The sequence below is a fragment of the Anguilla rostrata genome, chromosome 15 (assembly GCF_018555375.3).
Source record: "Anguilla rostrata isolate EN2019 chromosome 15, ASM1855537v3, whole genome shotgun sequence".
NCBI classification, from domain to species: Eukaryota; Metazoa; Chordata; class Actinopteri; order Anguilliformes; family Anguillidae; genus Anguilla; species Anguilla rostrata.
In genome coordinates, this window is record NC_057947.1 from 20,867,171 (window position 1) to 20,886,387 (window position 19,217).

General features: G+C 47.2%; 1 protein-coding gene across 1 annotated transcript in view; it reads left to right on the top strand.

Moving 5' to 3' along the window:
• Positions 1–19,217, top strand: part of LOC135240391 (nck-associated protein 5-like) — a 186,524-nt gene that overhangs the window by 8,368 nt on the left and 158,939 nt on the right. Inside the window, exon 2 of the mRNA XM_064309802.1 lies at positions 285–400. Within this exon, the coding sequence (XP_064165872.1) occupies positions 329–400 (72 nt within the window). The 5' untranslated portion in view covers positions 285–328. The remainder of the gene's footprint in view (positions 1–284; positions 401–19,217) is intronic.

Here is a 19,217-nt window from a genome sequence, read left to right on the forward strand (position 1 = left end):
GCCGGGTCGCCACGGTTCCCAGCGCTGTTTGGAAAAGGCTAGAAAAACAAAGTGCGGGGATGTGGGGGGAGGAAAAGATGAAGGACAGCTTCGGACGGGCGGATGGGTTGACATCCGGCTCCTGACGCCCGGGGCGAGCGGGAGAGCTGAGATAGGGCCGCTGCTGCATGGCAGTGTAGGGCTCAAAGTCCTTTAACCCACCCACCTGCTGCAGGAGCTGAGCCGCGGGGCGGGAACGTGAGCGGGCGGGGCTAACGGCGCGCTCTCTCCCCCCTCCCCCGCAGTGGTTCCCTGGGTCACGGAGCATCGCTGAGGAGACGCGGGAGCCATGATGACAGGGAAGAGTCACCTGCAGAGGAGGGAGCTGCTGAAGAGGCTGTCCCTGGATGGGGGTCTCGTGGTAAGGGCGCCAACACCCCCCCCCCATTTCCCAAAACAATGACTGTAGGAAGGTGGGGGGAGCAGTGGCCTTTGGTAGCACTGTTTTCTGCTGTCATTCGGGGTTATCAGTCTGCGTTTGCCTTAAACGATGGGTCCATGACTTCCTTTGTTTGTCAGCACGGCCTCTGTTTTGGACAGTATAGCACTGGCACTCATAACTGTCCTTATGTGATTGCTTGTATACAGTTCTGAAATAAATGACTGTAATTAATCACATTTAGTAGAACTGTGCTGAATTTTAGGAAGTCTAATATACTGTGTACAGCTGTGTTATGTACAGTGAAATGTAATGCCTGAACTTTCTTTTTCTCGGTAGTAAAAATGTATTGAAGAGAAGTTGAGCATGTCCATAGAATAAACTGATTTATTTGCTACTGTGGAATTATCTTTCCATATGATCTATTGTACTTTACTTTCTGGTTGATGCTTTTATCGTATGTGCCGTTGAGCAGTGATCAAATACACTTATTGACCCTCTCACAAAATAAAAGAACACAAATTATGTTTGGTGTTCTCTGAAGTGTTGGTTTGACAATGGTCCTGGTGGTATGTTGAATGAATGGAGAAATATGATTAATCTATCCACACTGCTTCAACACAATGGCAGATTAAGAGATGCGGAAGTTCTGAAGTGCACTAAATGCTTGTCATAATTTGCAACAGCACAATGGGCATGTCTGCTTCTATAAACAAATCTTCAAAGCATATTATTATCTTGTGTCATACCATGTTATCTTACCTGGTTTTTTTTTTTACAAGTGGCTTGATGTAATTACTTGTTTAGATTTAGGATGTTTTCCCAGCACTTTATATATATGTAATTGCTTGGCTTATCGATTTAAAAAGTGGCTGAACCAAAGTTCACATGGGGCATGGTAATTTGTTTGCGATAGCAAAGATTTATGCATCCTATGCCTGTGGCAGGGTGATATTGCACAAGCAAATTGGGGTCAGCGGCTCGGGTTTGGTAAGCAACATTTATGGGTTTCAGTGGACTTCAAAGTGAATATACAGTACTAAAGGGTAAAGAACTAAGTGTGTATTCTGATGAAAATGGCAGCGACACTGAAACGATACATTCTGAAAAGATCTGCATTTCTGGTTTAGACGGGGTCAACAGGTTCAGAAGTTCTGGCATTTTGCCTTCTTTAGTGGAATGGTGTTATATGCTGTTGTCTTACGTACCTAATTCTACTTCCTCATCACAGCTGTAAGAGCACATTTCTGTTTATGGCTTTTTGAATTTACTGCCACGAGTTAAGTACTTGAAAATAGAGACTGTGATTGGTAATACCTCTCTAATTAGCTTGTATACCTGTGGTGACGCTATAGAGTTGGCTACAGCACTGATTCAGGCAATGTGCTGAACCGTTTTAATCTTTTAGCCTCATCTCAACTAAAGATATCGAGCATGGAGTTTTTCAGAATACGCTTACTTAATTCTTTAGATCTCAGTACATTTGTTTTTTGAATCTAGTTACTGTATTATTTATATCTGTGCACCTCTCATTTTTTAAATTACTGTATTATTTAGATTTATGCACCTCTGGTTTTTGAATGTAGTTACTGAATTCTTTAGATCTATGCACCTCTGGTTTTTGAATGTAGTTACTGAATTCTTTAGATCGATGCCCCTCTGGTTTTTGAATGTAGTTACTGAATTCTTTAGATCGATGCCCCTCTGGTTTTTGAATGTAGTTACTGAATTATTTAGACCGATGCCCCTCTGGATTTTGGATGTAGTTACTGAATTCTTTAGGTCTATGCACCTCTGGCTTTTATCCCAAAAGGCTGAATTTGTTCCGTTTCTACTTAAAGTGCTGAAATTATATCCAGCCATATGGTCTAATGCATGAAATGCAGAGGAGAAAATGGAAGGTGTGTGGTGGAGTTTACGGCCTCCCCCTGCTGACGGATGCCTACACTGCGAGGGCGATCGTATAAAGTCATGTGGCGTCAGCGGGGGGCAGTTGGGGGAAACGCCCCTGGCTACAATGGAATGTGACTTCACCCTGCGAGGATCGCCCCGTTGGCGTGGAAACTGTTGTAAAGCAACAGGCGAGAGCTGGAGATATCATTTACAGTCCTGCATAGTTTTACTCGCAGGCTTAAACTCGAGGATCTGAACCAGTCAGGAGAAACTGAGCACGGCCGTCTTAAGCTGCTGTTTCCGAACCCTCTGAGCCACAGATCGACTTTATTACCCACAGCGTTTTGAATCCTGCTTCTTATTAAACTGCAATAATTGTATTCTTTGCAGTGCTTCTCTTCTTGGCACTCTGTAAAATACAAGTAAAACAGATGGATTGTGGGTAATGAGCTTATACTTCTGCCTAGCGGTTGCATTTGTGTGACATGACTCCTTAATACATGTAACAAACTAATTGGAGGCAAACGTAGCTAATGAGAGACAGACAAATCTGCCACTGATCGCAGATGCTTTACTCGCTAGAAAACCAATTGCTCTCATCCAAATTCGAAACTGAGGTGGGTTATTTTACCTGATTATCTGGGAGGGGGTGATCTGCCTAGACTGGAATCAAACCACATGCTAATGTCTAGAGCTGCAACATGGTCATCAGCATTTTTATGTTCCTGGTGACAATATTTTTTATTCACCATCTGTAATGAAGGTCTGTAATGACCTCATCACCCCCCTGCGGCTGAACTTTCGCGACACGTGTACCGCTTATTGTGCATATTTGAATTTCATTAAGAAAGCTAGCCATTGGAAGTATTCTGTGCTGTACTCTGTATGTCCACATCTGTTTCTGGGATGCAGCAGTCCTTCAGCTGCCACCACGTGACCCTGGCCTCCCTGCATTCTTCCTACTGAAGGGAGATTATTTATGTGCTCAGCAGACACGCCTAGCCAGGGCAGTTTACCTGACATTTAGCGTCACATCTTAACCAGCCTTCCAGCCTTTTACACAGTGCTCTGTTTTCTCGCAGGGTCTGTGGTGAAGCCTCGCATCCACCACTGCTGAGGTCCATCAGCCAGCTCCCTGACTCCCTTCATTTAATGTTGTTACATGCAATAGAACCCAGCACTGTAGAGAATCAATGCTCCATCAATGTACATTTCCGTTTGAAAAGGAATATACTGTACCTTTGAATTCAATAACTCAATGAAGTTCACTACATGCTAACATTAAATACATACAGTATATATTATATACGTTGGTATATACTGGAAAATCTGGCAGTTTCATATATTGATGTAAGGAACAATATATTTTTGAAATTGATCCTGGTGTGTATGTATTTTATCTATGAAAGTGGAAGTTAAATGAAATTTGTTTGTATAGCATCTTAACAATGTTTTAATCTAGTTTTGAAGTCCCTGGGTTTTATGATTTGTTTTGGTGGGGATGGAGCTGAAAGTTGGTCATGCTGTGCTCCAGGGGATGCCCGTAGTTGCGTGCGTGTGTGTGTAGGGGGGGATGGATTTGGTCCTGATGGAGAAAACGCCCTTAAACTGTAAACAAGCCTCTCCCAGGGAGGATATGGGCCAGAGATGCCTTTAATATTCTAGGCATCTGCTGCAACAGGAGGTCCTGCGTCGGACTGCCCTCTAGATACTCACTGGCTGGCGCTCTACAGCCCCACCCCCTTCTGCAATGTTCATTCCCCCCTCCCACAGGAGGACAGATCTGGGGCCATTTTTATGAATGAAAAAGAACCATTCCTCTCTTAAAGCATCATCATGATTATGATGGGACAGTTTTGTAGAACTACCCCTGGACAAGGTTTTTCCCTCTGACACAAAAAGCCCAGGGAAAGCCCTTTGGCCCATGCCAAATGCACTGATTCATTTGTATATTAGACAGTCTGCTTGATTGGTCCTTGTGCAAGTCCAACTTTTTGATTAGTCTGTGTACTTAACCGCATGGACAGTCAGCTGTAAATATTGTCAGTTACTATTAAATGCGGATCGAAACAACGTTGTTGCTTGGGTTTGAGTAGCTCACCAGGTTTCCCCATGAATGTATGTCCCTTGATTTCACTGTTGTGCCCTGTGCTACCTGTTTCACCCGGGGTTCAGCAGTACAAAGGCTTATTATGAACGATTGTGCAATACATAACATTGGCAGTGCTGAATGTTTCTCTTGGATATAGGCATCGTAAAGCCATTAATAATAATAAAAAGCATACTTTGTCTGATATTACCGTCTGATGCTTAAGCTGCCTGAGTGTGTCTGTATGTGTTTAGTGCAGACGCTGCAGCGTTTTCACCTGAGAGATAACGCATTGGAGATTTTCCGCCCCAAAGTTCTGGCTTAACGGCGAGAGAAACGCGGGCGCTCCCAGGCGCCGGGGCGTGCCGTCGTGAGATCATCCGGTACTCGTCTCCCTGCGCCGCCGTGCGCTGCCATTTTGCCGCTGCTTGCGCTCCGTTCTCCGCGGCCTCACATGACGAGGGGGCCTCTCGCTGCGCGCTACGAAAAGGCGACACCAGCTAATGCGGGAAATAATAAGGCCACTTGTCCTTTCGTTTGAAGTTCTTACACAGATTTTCAGCAGTTTCACAACAGAACACCTCCCTCCCCTCACCGCTGCTCTTCCCTCACACCCCCACAACACCTCACCCAAACATCAGTTCCCCAGATCTGGCCAAATCCCCCCTCACCTGCCCTATCAGTGTACATGCTGATGTGTATTTTTTATTTTCTTTTCTGGTCTTCAGTCACAGTGTTTTTTCCCTGTGTGAGGGCCTAATTTAACACCCCCATTGCCAACTCCAGGGTAAATATTTACTGGTCCCATCAAGGTGAGTGATATAATTGAGGTGCTTGGTGTGGGGTGGGGGGTCCAAAGGATCGCGCCGGTATTAATATCAGTTCACTTCACTTCCAGAGAATGATTAAACGCAGCGAGAAGCCCGGGCTTGTTTGTGCTCTCAGCGCAGACGAGACCAGGCAGACCATTGGATTAATGAATTACAGCGTTAAACTGAGCGGGCACCAAGCGCGAAAACACAAGATGGCTTAAAGGACTACCCCGGGGGATTTCTTCTCTTTTCCCTCTCTCCTTGAAAATAGCCGGTAGGATTTGAACACATGGCCCAATGTACTCTGTAGTTGTTGGATTGCAGTGTCCTGTGGCAGGTGGTCCAGTGTGTCCTGTAGCGATTGGCATGTTCTGCCCTGCCAGTTTTGGTATGATGTGCCCCATAGCCACACGCCCCATGTTCCTGGTAACACTGGGACTGCTATGCATAGATTCACTGCATTTCACAGCCTCAAAAACAATTCATTCAGTGTCTGTAAACCATAGAGAATAGGAAGGTTGTAGCCGGGGCACCTGACTGACTATGTGTGGACTGTTCATAAGGGTGTTTTCCCTGTTGGAATGAGGTGATACTACATTGGCTTTAGACTTAATTCAGTTACCAGTAAGATAAAAGATGACATGAGGGGCTAAGTGGCGTTGGCCCCAGATCTGTGCGCTGACTGGCGAGCCGCGGCTGTGGGAACCGCACTGATAAAGCCGCGAGATACGCCCTTCTCGCATCGCCAGCGTTCTCTGTGTCTGCAACGCTTCAGAGGAGGGCAGTTCTGCTTTTCTGGCGCAGTTTGAAAGGGGGGCATGAATGGAGGTATGCTGCCCTGATATGAAAGAGACGTAATCTTCAGAGGTGTGCCCATGGGAGACGAGGCCCTCTGCTTTCACCGCGCCGAAAATATGAAGGCATAGGGCCTACCTGCAGATCATACAAAGAGATTCAATTACATTACTGTGAAATATAGTCATATTTTACTAAATGTATTCGATATATACAGAATATTGCCCTTCCTGCAAGGGAGACGTTCCCTGTGCAACGCTTGTGATTTGTGCACTGTGCACAGACAGAAGGGTGTGTGTGAAAGCCTGAGTAATTGGTGAATGGCTCCTCAGTGGCCATTGTGGCTCCTTTCAGTACAGCTGCAACAAGCGGTCTCCAGTGACCTGCCGCTGGTGTCTTTGCAAGGCCTGATGGGACGTGGGTCACACACTCGGGAGCACCTCCCCTGCCAATTACATCAGCGTTTGCTTAGCGTCTTATTAGAGAGGGGAAAACAGCAGGCGTCCTTGGCTTTTGATGGATGGCGTTCGCGGGTGACATTGCTAACGCGCTGTTGCTAACCACGCCGACCGCTTGGCAGCTGCCTCACCCCCCCCCTCCTTATTCAAACACTACTCTCTGCTCTACTGGATTCTTATGTGTGCACATCATCGTCAAGAGTCGCATTGGTCCCTTGAGTTTTATTTCAGTGTGAAACTGGGACACTAGTGGCCTTTCGGCTGGATTTATGCACATTCCGCCAAGTCTGCTGGAACTAAAGGGAGCCAGCTGAAGGGGTGTAACCGGCTGTCTATGACGGCAAAAGGGCCTGTTCTGATCTGCGTCTTTTACCTCCATACTCTTAACTTTTTCCATTTTATGACTTATTGACTATTATATTGTGAGAAATATAAGGGAGTATGGATCTGTGTGTGCAAGGGTTTGATTATTTACTGGAGTGTGACCTTTTCTGTTGGGTATTTTGAAGATGGGGATTCAGAATCCAGTCCATTCAAGAGTCACATTTAGGTACTTTTTCATTTTTCAGTGCAGAAACTGGGATATTGCTGAATAAATTTAGCCCAGACAAAGGACACATGAATTGGAGGGCGCCCTGGGGTGGGGTGGGCAGAGCAAACATTCTTATGTCACTTATACTATCTGCACTTATCTTCAGCTGTTAGGCTGATACAGTCGTAATGTATCCACGGGGGTATGTGGCATACTGCAGCTCATGTTAGTGCAGGTCTTTTATCCCCATAGTGTAGAAGGCTTCCTCTGTGGACAGCCACCCTTGTAACGCCCGTTTCTCAGCAGAAGGGCACTCGAGAGTCACATGCCATTCTGCAGTGCACTGACCCTCCTCGGTCGAACACGATGACGGTCAGAGAGCGGTTAGTGACATGCCCTTCGGTCATCCGCTGTTAACGCATGTTTTCCGTAGCTGTGCTGCTTTTTCCACCTATTTACACAAACACATGCAAGACTGACGCAGTAGCCCTGATGACATTTATCATTGCTGACCAGCTTCCTGACCAGCGCATTGGTCAGTGCTCATTGCTAATGTGATGACACAGTCCGTAAACGATAACGGATAAATACCTCTGGACGGCTTGGTGTGATTGGTTTTAAAGTGCATCAGCTCACCCTGGGGGACGTGGCTTCCAGTAAATGACAGGCTTCTCGTTGTTTCTGTGTCGTCATGCAGCATTCCTTCACAATGTCATTAGAGCATTGAAAATATGATTAACAGCTCGCTCTAATCCCAGATGAGATCAGCGGAAAGACAGGCGTAGAAAGCTTCACATTTATTGGAGATAATGAAAATGACAATTTTAATTGCATTAATTTTCAAGTCGGTACACATGAATGAAAAGAGACTGTGTGCGTGTGTGTGTGTGTGTATGTGTGTGTGTGTGTGTGTGCGCGTGCGTGTGTGTATGTGTTCGTGATTGAGAGAGAGTATGCGTGATTGTTTGTTTGTGTATGTTTATGTGTATTTGAATGTCTGTGGAGGGAGGGTTTTTTGGACTGCTGTCTAACATCCTGATGGCGTGCAGTGGAATTATGGAAATAGGCCAGAGGAAAAGCCCAGCATAACTGGGGCATGGTGATCCTTTACATGCTTTATATAAGGAGGGCAGTACTGGGCTGCATGTATGTGTACTTCTATGTGAGTCTGCACAATACATGCATGTATGTGTGCGTGTATGTATGTATGTATGTACGTGTGTGTGTGCATGCATAGCTTTGAAAGTATGTACTATATAGTGTGTGTGTGCACTTGTGGGAAGGTCCGTACAGTAGCTGCGTATGACTATGTGTGTGCTTGTGCATGTGCATATCTATATACTGTGCTTGTGTATGTGTGCCTCTGCTGTATATGTTTGCATGATTTTGTGATTTGTGTGCGTGCTTGTGTATGCATTTATTTATGTCTGTTTGAGTCCTCCACAGCTGTGTCACTTAGTCATGAAATTATGCAGCGATGCAGTTGAGTGGATCAGAACGCGCTTCCCCCGGGCCGCCAGCGCAGAACAGCGCCCAAACTAGGTCAGAGTGGAGCGGCACACACGCTTCAGTCACAGTCCTGTGCACTGTGCTCCCCTCCCCTAACCAAACTGCATCCGTCCTGCACTGTGCTCCCCTCCCCTAACCAAACTGCATCTCAGTCCTGCACCTTGCCCTCCTCCCCTAACCAAACTGCATCCCAGTGCCTGCACCTGCTCCCCTCCTAACCAAACTGCATCACATCCTGCACTGTGCCCCCTCCCCTAACCAAACTGCATCTCTGTCCTGCACTGTGCCCCCCTCCCCTATCCAAACTGCATCTCAGTCCTGCACCGTGCTCCCCTCCCCTAACCAAACTGCATCTCAGTCCTGCACTGTGCTCCCCTCCCCTAACCAAACTGCATCTCTGTCCTGCACTGTGCCCCCCTCCCCTAACCAAACTGCATCTCAGTCCTGCACGTGCCCCCTCTCCTACCAAACTGCATCACAGTCCTGCACTGTGCTCCCCTCCCCTAACCAAACTGCATCACAGTCCTGCACCTGTGCCCTCCCTAACCAAACTGCATCTCAGTCCTGCACTGTGCCCCCTCCCTAACCAAACTGCATCCAGTCCTGCACTGTGCCCCCCTCCCCTAACCAAACTGCATCTACAGTCCTGCACCATGCCCCTCCCTAACCAAACTGCATCTCAGTCTGCACCTGGCTCCCTCCCCTAACCAAACTGCATCCAGTCCTGCACCGTGCTCCCCTCCCCTAACCAAACTGCATCTCAGTCCTGCACTGTGCTCCCCTCCCCTAACCAAACTGCATCACAGTCCTGCACTGTGCTCCCCTCCCCTAACCAAACTGCATCCCAGTCCTGCACCATGCTCCCCTCTCCTAACCAAACTGCATCACAGTCCTGCACTGTGCTCCCCTCCCCTAACCAAACTGCAGTCACAGTCCTGCACTGTGCTCCCCTCCCCTAACCAAACTGCATCTCAGTCCTGCACCGTGCTCCCCTCCCCTAACCAAACTGCAGTCACAGTCCTGCACTGTGCTCCCCTCTCCTAACCAAACTGCATCTCAGTCCTGCACCGTGCCCCCCTCTCCTAACCAAACTGCATCTCAGTCCTGCACCATGCTCCCCTCTTCTATCCAAACTGCATCTCAGTCCTGCACCGTGCCCCCCTCCCCTAACCAAACTGAATCTCAGTCCTGCACCATGCTCCCCTCTTCTATCCAAACTGCATCTCAGTCCTGCACTGTGCTCCCCTCCCTAACCAAACTGCATCTCAGTCCTGCACCGTGCCCCCTCCCAAACCAAACTGCATCTCTGTCCTGCACTGTGCTCCCCTCCCCTGACCAAACTAATCCTGTGGGTTCATCACCGACTGTGCAGACACAACGCAAAAAAGCCACGTCATTGTTTCCCAGCATCCGCGATGGCATCAACAGGGAGGCTACTGAGAGAAATGGAGTGTTTGGATTAAAAAAAAGATTCTCATGAAAACTGAAAAATGAGCAACCGCTTTTTAGCGTATCTCGAGCAGGCTATGACTCATTTGATGTATGGTTTGACAGCGTTCCCGTGGAAATGGTGTGGATAGGATGTGGGCCGGGGCTCTGACAGCCCTAACAGTTTATATTATGTGCCGAGTGAGTCAGTGTCGGAACAATGGGCTGTTCCATCAGACGTCTGCTGGGATGCACGGAGGCCGGTCTCTGCCGTACCCAGCGCTCCACATTCACCACGGTGCCTAATGGTGTGTTCATGTTTTAATTTACTCAGTGGTGCGTTCACGCACTGACACAGCCGGTGAAAAGCAATTGAAAACGCTCTCGGGTGGGTGTGTTCGTACCTGCGTGTTTTGGGGCGGGGGCCGTTGTCAGTGGTGTGAGTTAATAATTGAGTTCTCCAGGTCCCTGGTTAAATGTTCTCCATTTAATATAGAATTGTGTTCTGTAAACAAGGTCCCTGCCCGTGCTCCTATTGGGCGTGTTTATTGTGCAGAGTTCCCAGCTGTGGGTTCAGAAAGCCTGTCTTCATGCGTACGTTTTATTATTTTTTTAATGTGTTATTTTTTTACAGGCTCCCGTCTACATGTTGTTTTATTGGTCTGTACAGCCCAGCTCGCTCCCCGCAGGACAGACCATTAAAAAAGCACAGAAACGGGCACCATACCAAATAAAGCCAAATTAGTTTAGTCTACGCTAAATTTAAGTGCAAATGAATTGGAGGATACCCTGGCGCGGGGTCTGCAGAGCAAATGAGCCTTTTCTCCACCCCCGGGCGCCGTGGGTGCCAAGCCGGGCCAGGGTGGGGGTGAGGAGGGGGGGAGGGTAGAAGCGGGGGTTGTGTCTGCATCCTGAAATGCAGATAGCAGCATTGTGACTGCTGCAGTCAGGGGTGCACACACGGAGAGATGTTAATGACTCAACAGACGCGGCAAGAATCAGACCACAGGGCTGTGGAGAGGTCAGCGGCTCCAGGGCCAGGGGGTTGCAGGTTTGAATCTCGGGATGAGACACCGCTGTTCTCTTCTGGTGGCGCATTAGGGAACGTTAGTGGATGGGGGTACCCCTATGTGCTGCTGCTTTGTTGAAGGGGGCAACTATGAAGAAATGGATCCACAGGTTAAACCTGAGTATGCCGCACCCCTTTACTACTGGGGCTGTTCACCAATACAGGATCATTAGATAGACGACCAACCCCAACCCCTAAACAATCTTCATATTATTACTGTATGTTGCACTTTAAAGGCTCGGAGTTAAACAGAGGTTGTGTATTTAGGGAACTGGAGTTATAACCTGAAGGTTGTAAGTTTGAAGCCTCAGAACCTTAATGCCAAGGTGAAAAGGACTGGATGGACTCACTTTCAGAGATGAGCCGGTAATGTGATTGTATGAATAATGGAAACTACGGTAATAAAAAGTGGGGAGTGGGGACTGGTGCAGCTAGCGGGTTAATGTGGGAAGAGGAGAACCGCGGATATTCCTCTGAGTTTGAGCGCGGCGTGGTTTAAATTAAGCTCACTCCAGCGACCGCCTGAAGACAAAACCTTAAAGCCCTCTGAGTGGCAGGTGACGCGTCTGGCATACCTGTCGAGGGTCGCCGTGGGAACGGCAGCAGTCCCGGGGCTTCAAGGTCACAGCCGAGGCTTGTGTGGGAGAAAAAAAAGAAAAAGATCCCCTCGAAAGAAATGCTCAAGGCTCACAGAGAGCAGCCCATCCCCCCCCCCCCCCACACACACACACACACACACCCCCGCCACATCTCCCATAAACCGTAAACAACCTATTACGGCCTTGGCTAGTCATGTGACTCAAGTTTAATAAACTAAATGGCTTTACCCCATCGATGGCCACATGCTGAGGAAACGAGCAGTCAGCTAGCAAAGTTTGCTCATTAAATGAGTTTGATAATCCTAGATGTTCATTTGAGATAAATGGAGTGCATACCCCCCCCCTCCCCCAGATACAATGGTACGTGCCATATGCTCTGCACTGTGTAAACAGTCTGCTAAAGTGATATCACAGCCCTCCCTTGGTAATATGACCTCTTGCAAAGGAATGTTTGATACTCTAATTGTGTCATTTGGTGGAAGTGAACAGTAGGCTGAGTTATTTCACCCTTGACTTCTAAATGCAGATCTTGTGTGACCGTGACCTGTACAGGTCTCTACCTTAGTCCCACTGAATGTTTTCAGACACGACGCTTGGATTCAAGTGATTTTATCACCAAGAAGTATGCAAGTATGTCCTTTCAAATCAAAGGTACAAAAATGTTTACCACCCACCCCACCACCACCACCCCACCCCCCTCCCCCTCCGTGTGGAGAAAACGTGGATGTAAGCGACCGTGAAATAAGGAGCTGCTGGTGACATGCTTGGTGCGCTGGCTGAGTTATGACTTTGGCTCAACCTTGATATGGTTTCAACATCAAATTTCATATCCCAAGTACGCTCCACAGGAATTTATCCAAAAAGGCATTGGCAGGGAGAAAGCGTGAGCAGCACCCCCCCATAACACAGACGCCTCTACTGCCGTGCTTTATCGCTCCAACACAGAACGTTCCAGAAATTGAGAGTGCGACAGGCATGACTGATTCCCAGCTCCAGTCTGCAGGTGTTAGCCTTGGAGGAGCAGTGCTAGAGCACCGGCGTCTCAGCCTCAGGGCCTCTCAGTCTAGTGGCCTTTTCCAGGTGGGCGTGAGGACAGCGTCAATCTACCTGAATAAATAAAGCCACATCGATGGCCTTTTACAGGAAGCTTGCAAGTGAGCCGACATTGTTTTATTTAAAGCAGCGTGAAGCCAAAAATTTTTTCTTTAGAAAAATAACTGCATAAGCATTTATTGAGATGTATCACTTTATTAAACAATAATTGTCTCCCTCGTGTGTAGGCTGTAACAGTATGAGGACATAATGGGTTATATTCGCTGTCATTGTCATAAAGCATGGCTATGTCATATGAATATTTTAATACTGTAAAATAAATTAAATAAAAGGGCACTGTGAATTTGATCAGTTTTTCATAGTTTGACCATGGAAAGGTATTGTAGAATTCTGTAGTTCAAACACCTTAAAAGAGAGAGAGGGGTGTGTTTGACATGCAGTCTGTTATTCACAGGAATGGCTCAGATCTTATCGTAACGACGGAGGGCGAGAGAGTGGGGAAGCGGGGTGAAAAAATGCAGGTGGACTTTCTCATGACCTCATTTTCTCTGCTGGAAAAGCTGAAACAGCTGCTGGTGAGGGTGCTGTTTACGCCGCTCTCCCTCGGAGGTTACCACTGCGGTGTGTTCGGCGAAGAGACGCCCCTGAGCTAGCTGAGAGACGGCGCATGGCATGCGGCCTCAATTTAGAGAGGGCATTCTAGGGCAGCCTTTTTCTTTGTATTGTTCTGCTTTGAACTCTGATGATTGCTCTATGAGGAAATAGGCCTAAAACCCCAGGAGACGTCTCTGGTTGGTGATACCGTGCGTCTCTATGCAAAGTGCTGTTAGGCCAAATGTATTTCACTTGCAAGGCATGCTCACTCAGAAATAAAGACGCAAACTGACAAATCCACATGATGAGGGGTGCCACTACCCCCAAGGAGTTTAACTGACTCAACTTTATGAGGGAAATTATTGGGCAAAGGACATTTGTGTACTTATTTTATGAAAAAATGCAGTTTTAGGATAATCAGGATAAGTCCAGGATTGCTAACATTCCAAGAAAAAATACTTTGGACCTAATGGCTTCAATCCATCTATACAATACCCCTGTGAGGTTTCAGGTTTAAACTAAATGCTTTCCAACAGTTTATTCTCATACTTATGGACTTTTCTCATAATACCTGCATTTATATTTAAGCCATCATTAGCTGTACATGTAAAAACATAATTGCACTGTGGCCCTGCTGATGTGTATAAACATTTTCAGGGAGCAGCCCCGGGTGCCCTGCTGCAGCCCCGGCCTGGGAGACCAGTTGGCTCGCTTTCTGTTCTTTCTTTTGTTTTGATTTGGCAAATTCTTCAGGGAAATGCCTCAGAATTCATCAGAAAACCGTGCGCCTGTGAAATATAACGGTCGTGTTTTTCGATTGGTTGCGGCAGCGCCTTGAGCCAAGCACTACGGCTGACCTGTTTAGTTTACTGTACTGTGTTGGCTTGGCAGCAGGCCGTTCCCCCTCCTCCTCCTCCTCCTCCTCCTCCTCCTCCTCTTGCTTCGGTTCGAGAGGAGCGAGCCCTGCGCACCCTCTGGCTCTCGTTTTTATCGCCGTTTCCTTCAGCACCGAAAGCCGAACGCGGATTTCCAGATAATTCCTTTCGTTAATGCCGTCGTTATGGGCGTCGTTATGGGCGTCGTTAAAGCGCCAGCGCTGGGCTGCGGCGTCCCGCGGCGCGGTGCGGCTGAAAACAGCCCCGCTGCTTCTCGGGAATCGAGCGCACTCAAATGAGCTTGTGCAGGACGAGTAGAACACAAATTTCTCATTAAGCCTGATGGAAGAGGGATGTTAGCAGACGGCGCGGCGGCTAGGCTCCTGGAGTCTTCTGCCTCCTTGCCAAGCAGGATAGGGGCGAGCTGGGGCGAGCTTTGTTTTTAAGGTGAACTGTTGCTCTGATGTTGCCCCGGGGACGTTTGGGCTGTCCTAATTGGAGGATAGGTGCTGTTCCCACAGCTGCGATTGGATGGTGGTTCCCCCTCCCCCGAGTCCAGTGAGGTGTTCCTTTGTGCTCCCCCCACCCCTCCCAAATCCCACCGCTTCCAGTGTCAAGAGGCCCCCAATTAGTCACTTGTTGGCTCTTCCGTCATAGTGAAGATCAAAGCCCTGACTAGCCCGTGGCTCAAACTAACCAGCCCTTCTGCTTAGCCTCCCTGCGGGGGCTTCATCTGCACCCCAGCTGGACCTCCACTTCCCCCAAGGCCTACGGGTGGTCTTTAATCGGCCAGGTATTAGAAGCAGAGGGCGTTCAAGATCAGGCTTGGCAGAGTGCTGGTTATGCTCTGGAGTCTGGACCTGGGGGTCTCTATCCTGGACCTGGAGCTCTGGAGGGTCTGCTGGTTTTCACTCTTACTCAGTACTGATGGTTACCTTTTCTCACCACACCTGGTTTCTTGGGCCTGAATAGAAACCCGTAGATCCTGTTGCTCTCCAGGACCAGGCAGGAGGCAAAGTGGTGTGCCCCGGGGGGATAAATGGTATGTTGCTGTCTTACATTCTACAAGGTCATGTGAGATACCTGTAGATGTGCAAGTTGCAGTCTACAAGTCTGAAATAATGTCAGTAGGAGCATCAGGCTGTAGCACTGGGTAACTTCCCCTGTGCCTGGAAGGCTGCAGGTTTGAATCTCAGGTGGAGCTCTGCTGTTTTATTCTGGAACACGGTACCTGCATATATACCTGTGTAATGTCTGTAAATATCAAATTTATATTTGTGAAATTATACTTTGTGTAGTTATGCTTGAAATGGGTCCGTGGTGAGATGCAAAGGCAACATTTAAATACATAAATATATGCATGTACAGTCATGTTGTTGAAAATGACACTTCAGTGGCTTAGTGACATGGAAGGATGGATAGAAGGAAAGAGAGCATGTTGTACCCTTTGCATAGTAAATGAGTAGTAATGACCTGCATGAAAAACCTTAGGTTGCAGCCCTAGTGCTGGTGCATACCTGTCCAGGGCATTTGCGATTAATAATTGTGGGGTTTGCAGGTTTATGCTTGTTCATGATGTCATCATTTTACTTAATCTGCAACCTGGCACCTTCCCTGCATTTTTAGGAAATGAGTTGGAGAGCACACTGCTGAGCGCTATGTGCTGTCAATTTAGCGTAGGGTGGGTTGGTGGTGGTGCGGGGCTGAAGTTCATGTGTAACCTGACCCTCCCACCCCTAAAGGAAGGTGAGGAGCGGATGTGTGGTGTGCTTGGGCAGCCCGCAGGACGCGTCCGTGGGGGATGAGCGCTTTACGCTGGGGCATGGTTACCGCGCTGCTGCTCAGCCAGCCGCGCGACAGTTAGCGGCGGTTCGTCTCCCATTCCCACACCCCCCATCCAGCACTATGTGGGACAGAGCTGCCAGTGCCTGAGTGAATGAGAGAAACCCAGCTCAGTGAAGGTGACAGGATTGGACATTGGGATTGGGTGTGTGTGTGTGTATGTCTGTATGTATGTGTGTGTGTGTGTGTGTGTGAAAGAGACAAATTTATTTTGGATCTTTTTAGTTAGCATGAAATTGTGTAGTTGTCGAATGTATACTGTGTGTGTGTGTGTGTGAAAGAGAGGAGAGAGAGAGGGAGAGACAGAGAGAGGGGGGGAGAGAGAGAGAGAGAGCTTGCTTACTGGATTCACATAAAAACATTGCTGAGAGTTTTAAAACACGATTATTAGGACACAAGTTGGATGGGATTGTTGAATGTTTCTTGGAGTCACATTTTTTTGATTGATTGGTCCTTCACTTCTTCTTTCACTGAATGATGCAGGTGCTGTAGCACGCAGAGTTTGACGTAGAACCTGCCTTCTGGGGGTGTTCACTGTGAACTTGGAATTTATGTGTCAGAGCAGTAGATCTGAGTCAAAGAGCCTGTAACTGTCCTGATCACACCTGAGCACCTCTCTGTGAGGTGAGTTCCTGCTCCGGGTGTGAGGCCCTACCCTTGGTTTCGCATTGAGGTGTTGGTTGGCGGATGAAACTCAGGACCTGGTACAGTATAGCTACCGCAACAGCATTCAGGTACTGTTCAACATGTGTCTTTATCATTGTATTCCAATTAATTTAAAACAGGTGTGTCTTATGAAGGAGAATCAGCTGAACTTTTGTAAAATTTTGGTCTAAAGAATTTATATTATTTTTTTATAAATCAAAATTTTAAAGATATATAATTTTTAGTCACAGATTCTTGCATCACTCTTTCTTTTGTGTTCTTTCTGTGTTAATTTCATGATACCATTCAGGTTTGTAACTTGATATGACCATGAGTGAATGGAGAAATTCACACGAATGCACTGTGTAATTTAACCCTTGTTTACACGCCTCAGATAACTGCGAAATGTTCTGCTACTTCCTGTTCATTAGTTCTTGGTGTTATTAATGGGCTCTGCTTTTTGGTACTTGAGGTACATGTGGTTCAGGTAGAAGGTAGAGGCTTTTGATACACAATAAAAAAACAGTCTGTCTGCCCTGGGACTAAGAGACAGGTCCGGCTAATGCAGAACATTTTTAGAACGTTAGGGAACATCCTGCTTAGATTCCCATTTGCTTGTGAGAGAACGCTATAATGAGAATGTTCCCAAAACAGCCGCAGGACCTTAAACATTTTCCCTAACCTTTTGGGAAGTGTTGTGGAACGTGACACAGTGAAGGTGAAGGGAGAGAGCAGAGGTACAGAGGCGCTTTAGCGGGTCTCTCCTCCTGGTTTGTTTATGAAATGGCCCAGGGCTCTTCCTGGGCAGCCCTAGCTCCCCTTTTTTGGGCGTTAAGCATGTCAGGCCGACAGACTTGCAGGTGAGTGCCCTTCTCATGTACCTGCTGATGATCGCCACAGACAGAGACAGGTTTTTCGGGGTCAGACAGTTGGAGGAAAGCTCGATCTCACCGATTGCTAGTCACCCCTGCCCAATGCGGACAAGGTCAGTGGGCAGAGAAGGTCATTTGTGTCGTTTTTCCAGCAGCACAGTGGAGATGAGGGCATTTTGCGCATTGGTTTTAGAGCCCGGTGTTGCTTACTGCGTTAAAACCCACGGCACATTTAAAGGGCACATTAGCCCTTCTCTGGAAAACAATCAGCAGTTTACAATTATCCTGTAACAGCTAAGTGGAGCTTGAAATCGTTTTTCGGGGAAAAAGGTGCAAAGTATTTAAAGAATGAACCCTGGGGACAGTATTTAATGGAACGCACCCGGCCCATACCGAGTAAACAACTCTCACAAGTCTGATACAAAATAAATACCTGTTACACCCTACCAAATACTTTCACTTAGAAAACAGCCACACATTACCACCCAGTGTACCAATTCAATGCCACTATTGCATCCATGTTAGTTGCTGATATCCTTACTGTCTTTATATTCTGAATTCTGTCATTAGCATCTGTATGGCCAATCGACATTACATGCCATTGTGTAGCGATAATGTGACATGTATACAGGAGTCACTGAGTGCATATAATTTATGAAACAAGTTAAAGGTTGCCTAATCTAGGTTACGTGTTGGATTCACTGCCAGGGCTGTTTTTAATGGCTATTAACATGGGCGTTTCTGCCTGACGACACAGCGTTACTCACCTCTCGGTTACGGTGAAGACATGCTGGAGGTAGGGTGTGCGTTTCCCGCCGGACTGAGGGAGCATGGCGACAGAGCTGGATTCCTTTGGGCTCGCCGTTCAGGCCTGCTGGCTGACGAGGCGGAACACGACCGCAGGCCAATCCCAGCATCCCCTGCAAGCTTCTGCTCAAGGCAGGGATCTCAGTCAGGCAGAGCCATCAGTCAGACTCAATCAATCAATCGATTTCCTGTGTCTATTTCGTATAGTGCCTATTACAAAACACTATTGACATTGAAATTTTTATTTGCGTTGCATTTATCGCGAATGAAATGGTCACATCTTTGATGTTGTGTGTTTGTGTGGGTTTTAATGTTCATATAAACATGCGTAATATGCTTTAGCATAAATTAATGTTAATCTAGTTGTAACCTTTAGACTCATATCCAGAACTTTAGAAAGGCTCAGCACATGTATTTGTGTGTGCATTAGATACGACTATTGACATAGTTCTGTTGTCTGCATTGCGCAAGGTTTATTTAATGCATAACATCACGTTTTGATAATTTTAATTTTAACAAATGACGGCGGCAAAGAAAATGGCTTACGGCTCTTGTCTGTATAAACAAAAGCCTTCTTTAACATCTTTGTTTCGGTACCCAAGAAACTAAAAGACAAAAGGGAATGGGCGTGGTGTCTGTTACTCACACAAATGGCATTTGCATACTAACTACTGCATACGTGACTGAAGCCCGTTTCATCATTTCCTAAGATATTTTTCCCTAGGCCAGGCAAAGCCTGTTTAATGGGGGGAGGGGGATGCGGCTGATGGAAACTCTCTGTTCACTTCAGAACATGTAGCATTACAGTTTATAATGACCGTATTTAGCTATGCTGACTCCAGATTTGTAGCGCTCCAGTGCCCTTGTGGTTAGACTCTCTGCGGTTTGCTGTGACCCTGCGAGGCTGGGGTTCGGTCCCCAGTTGAG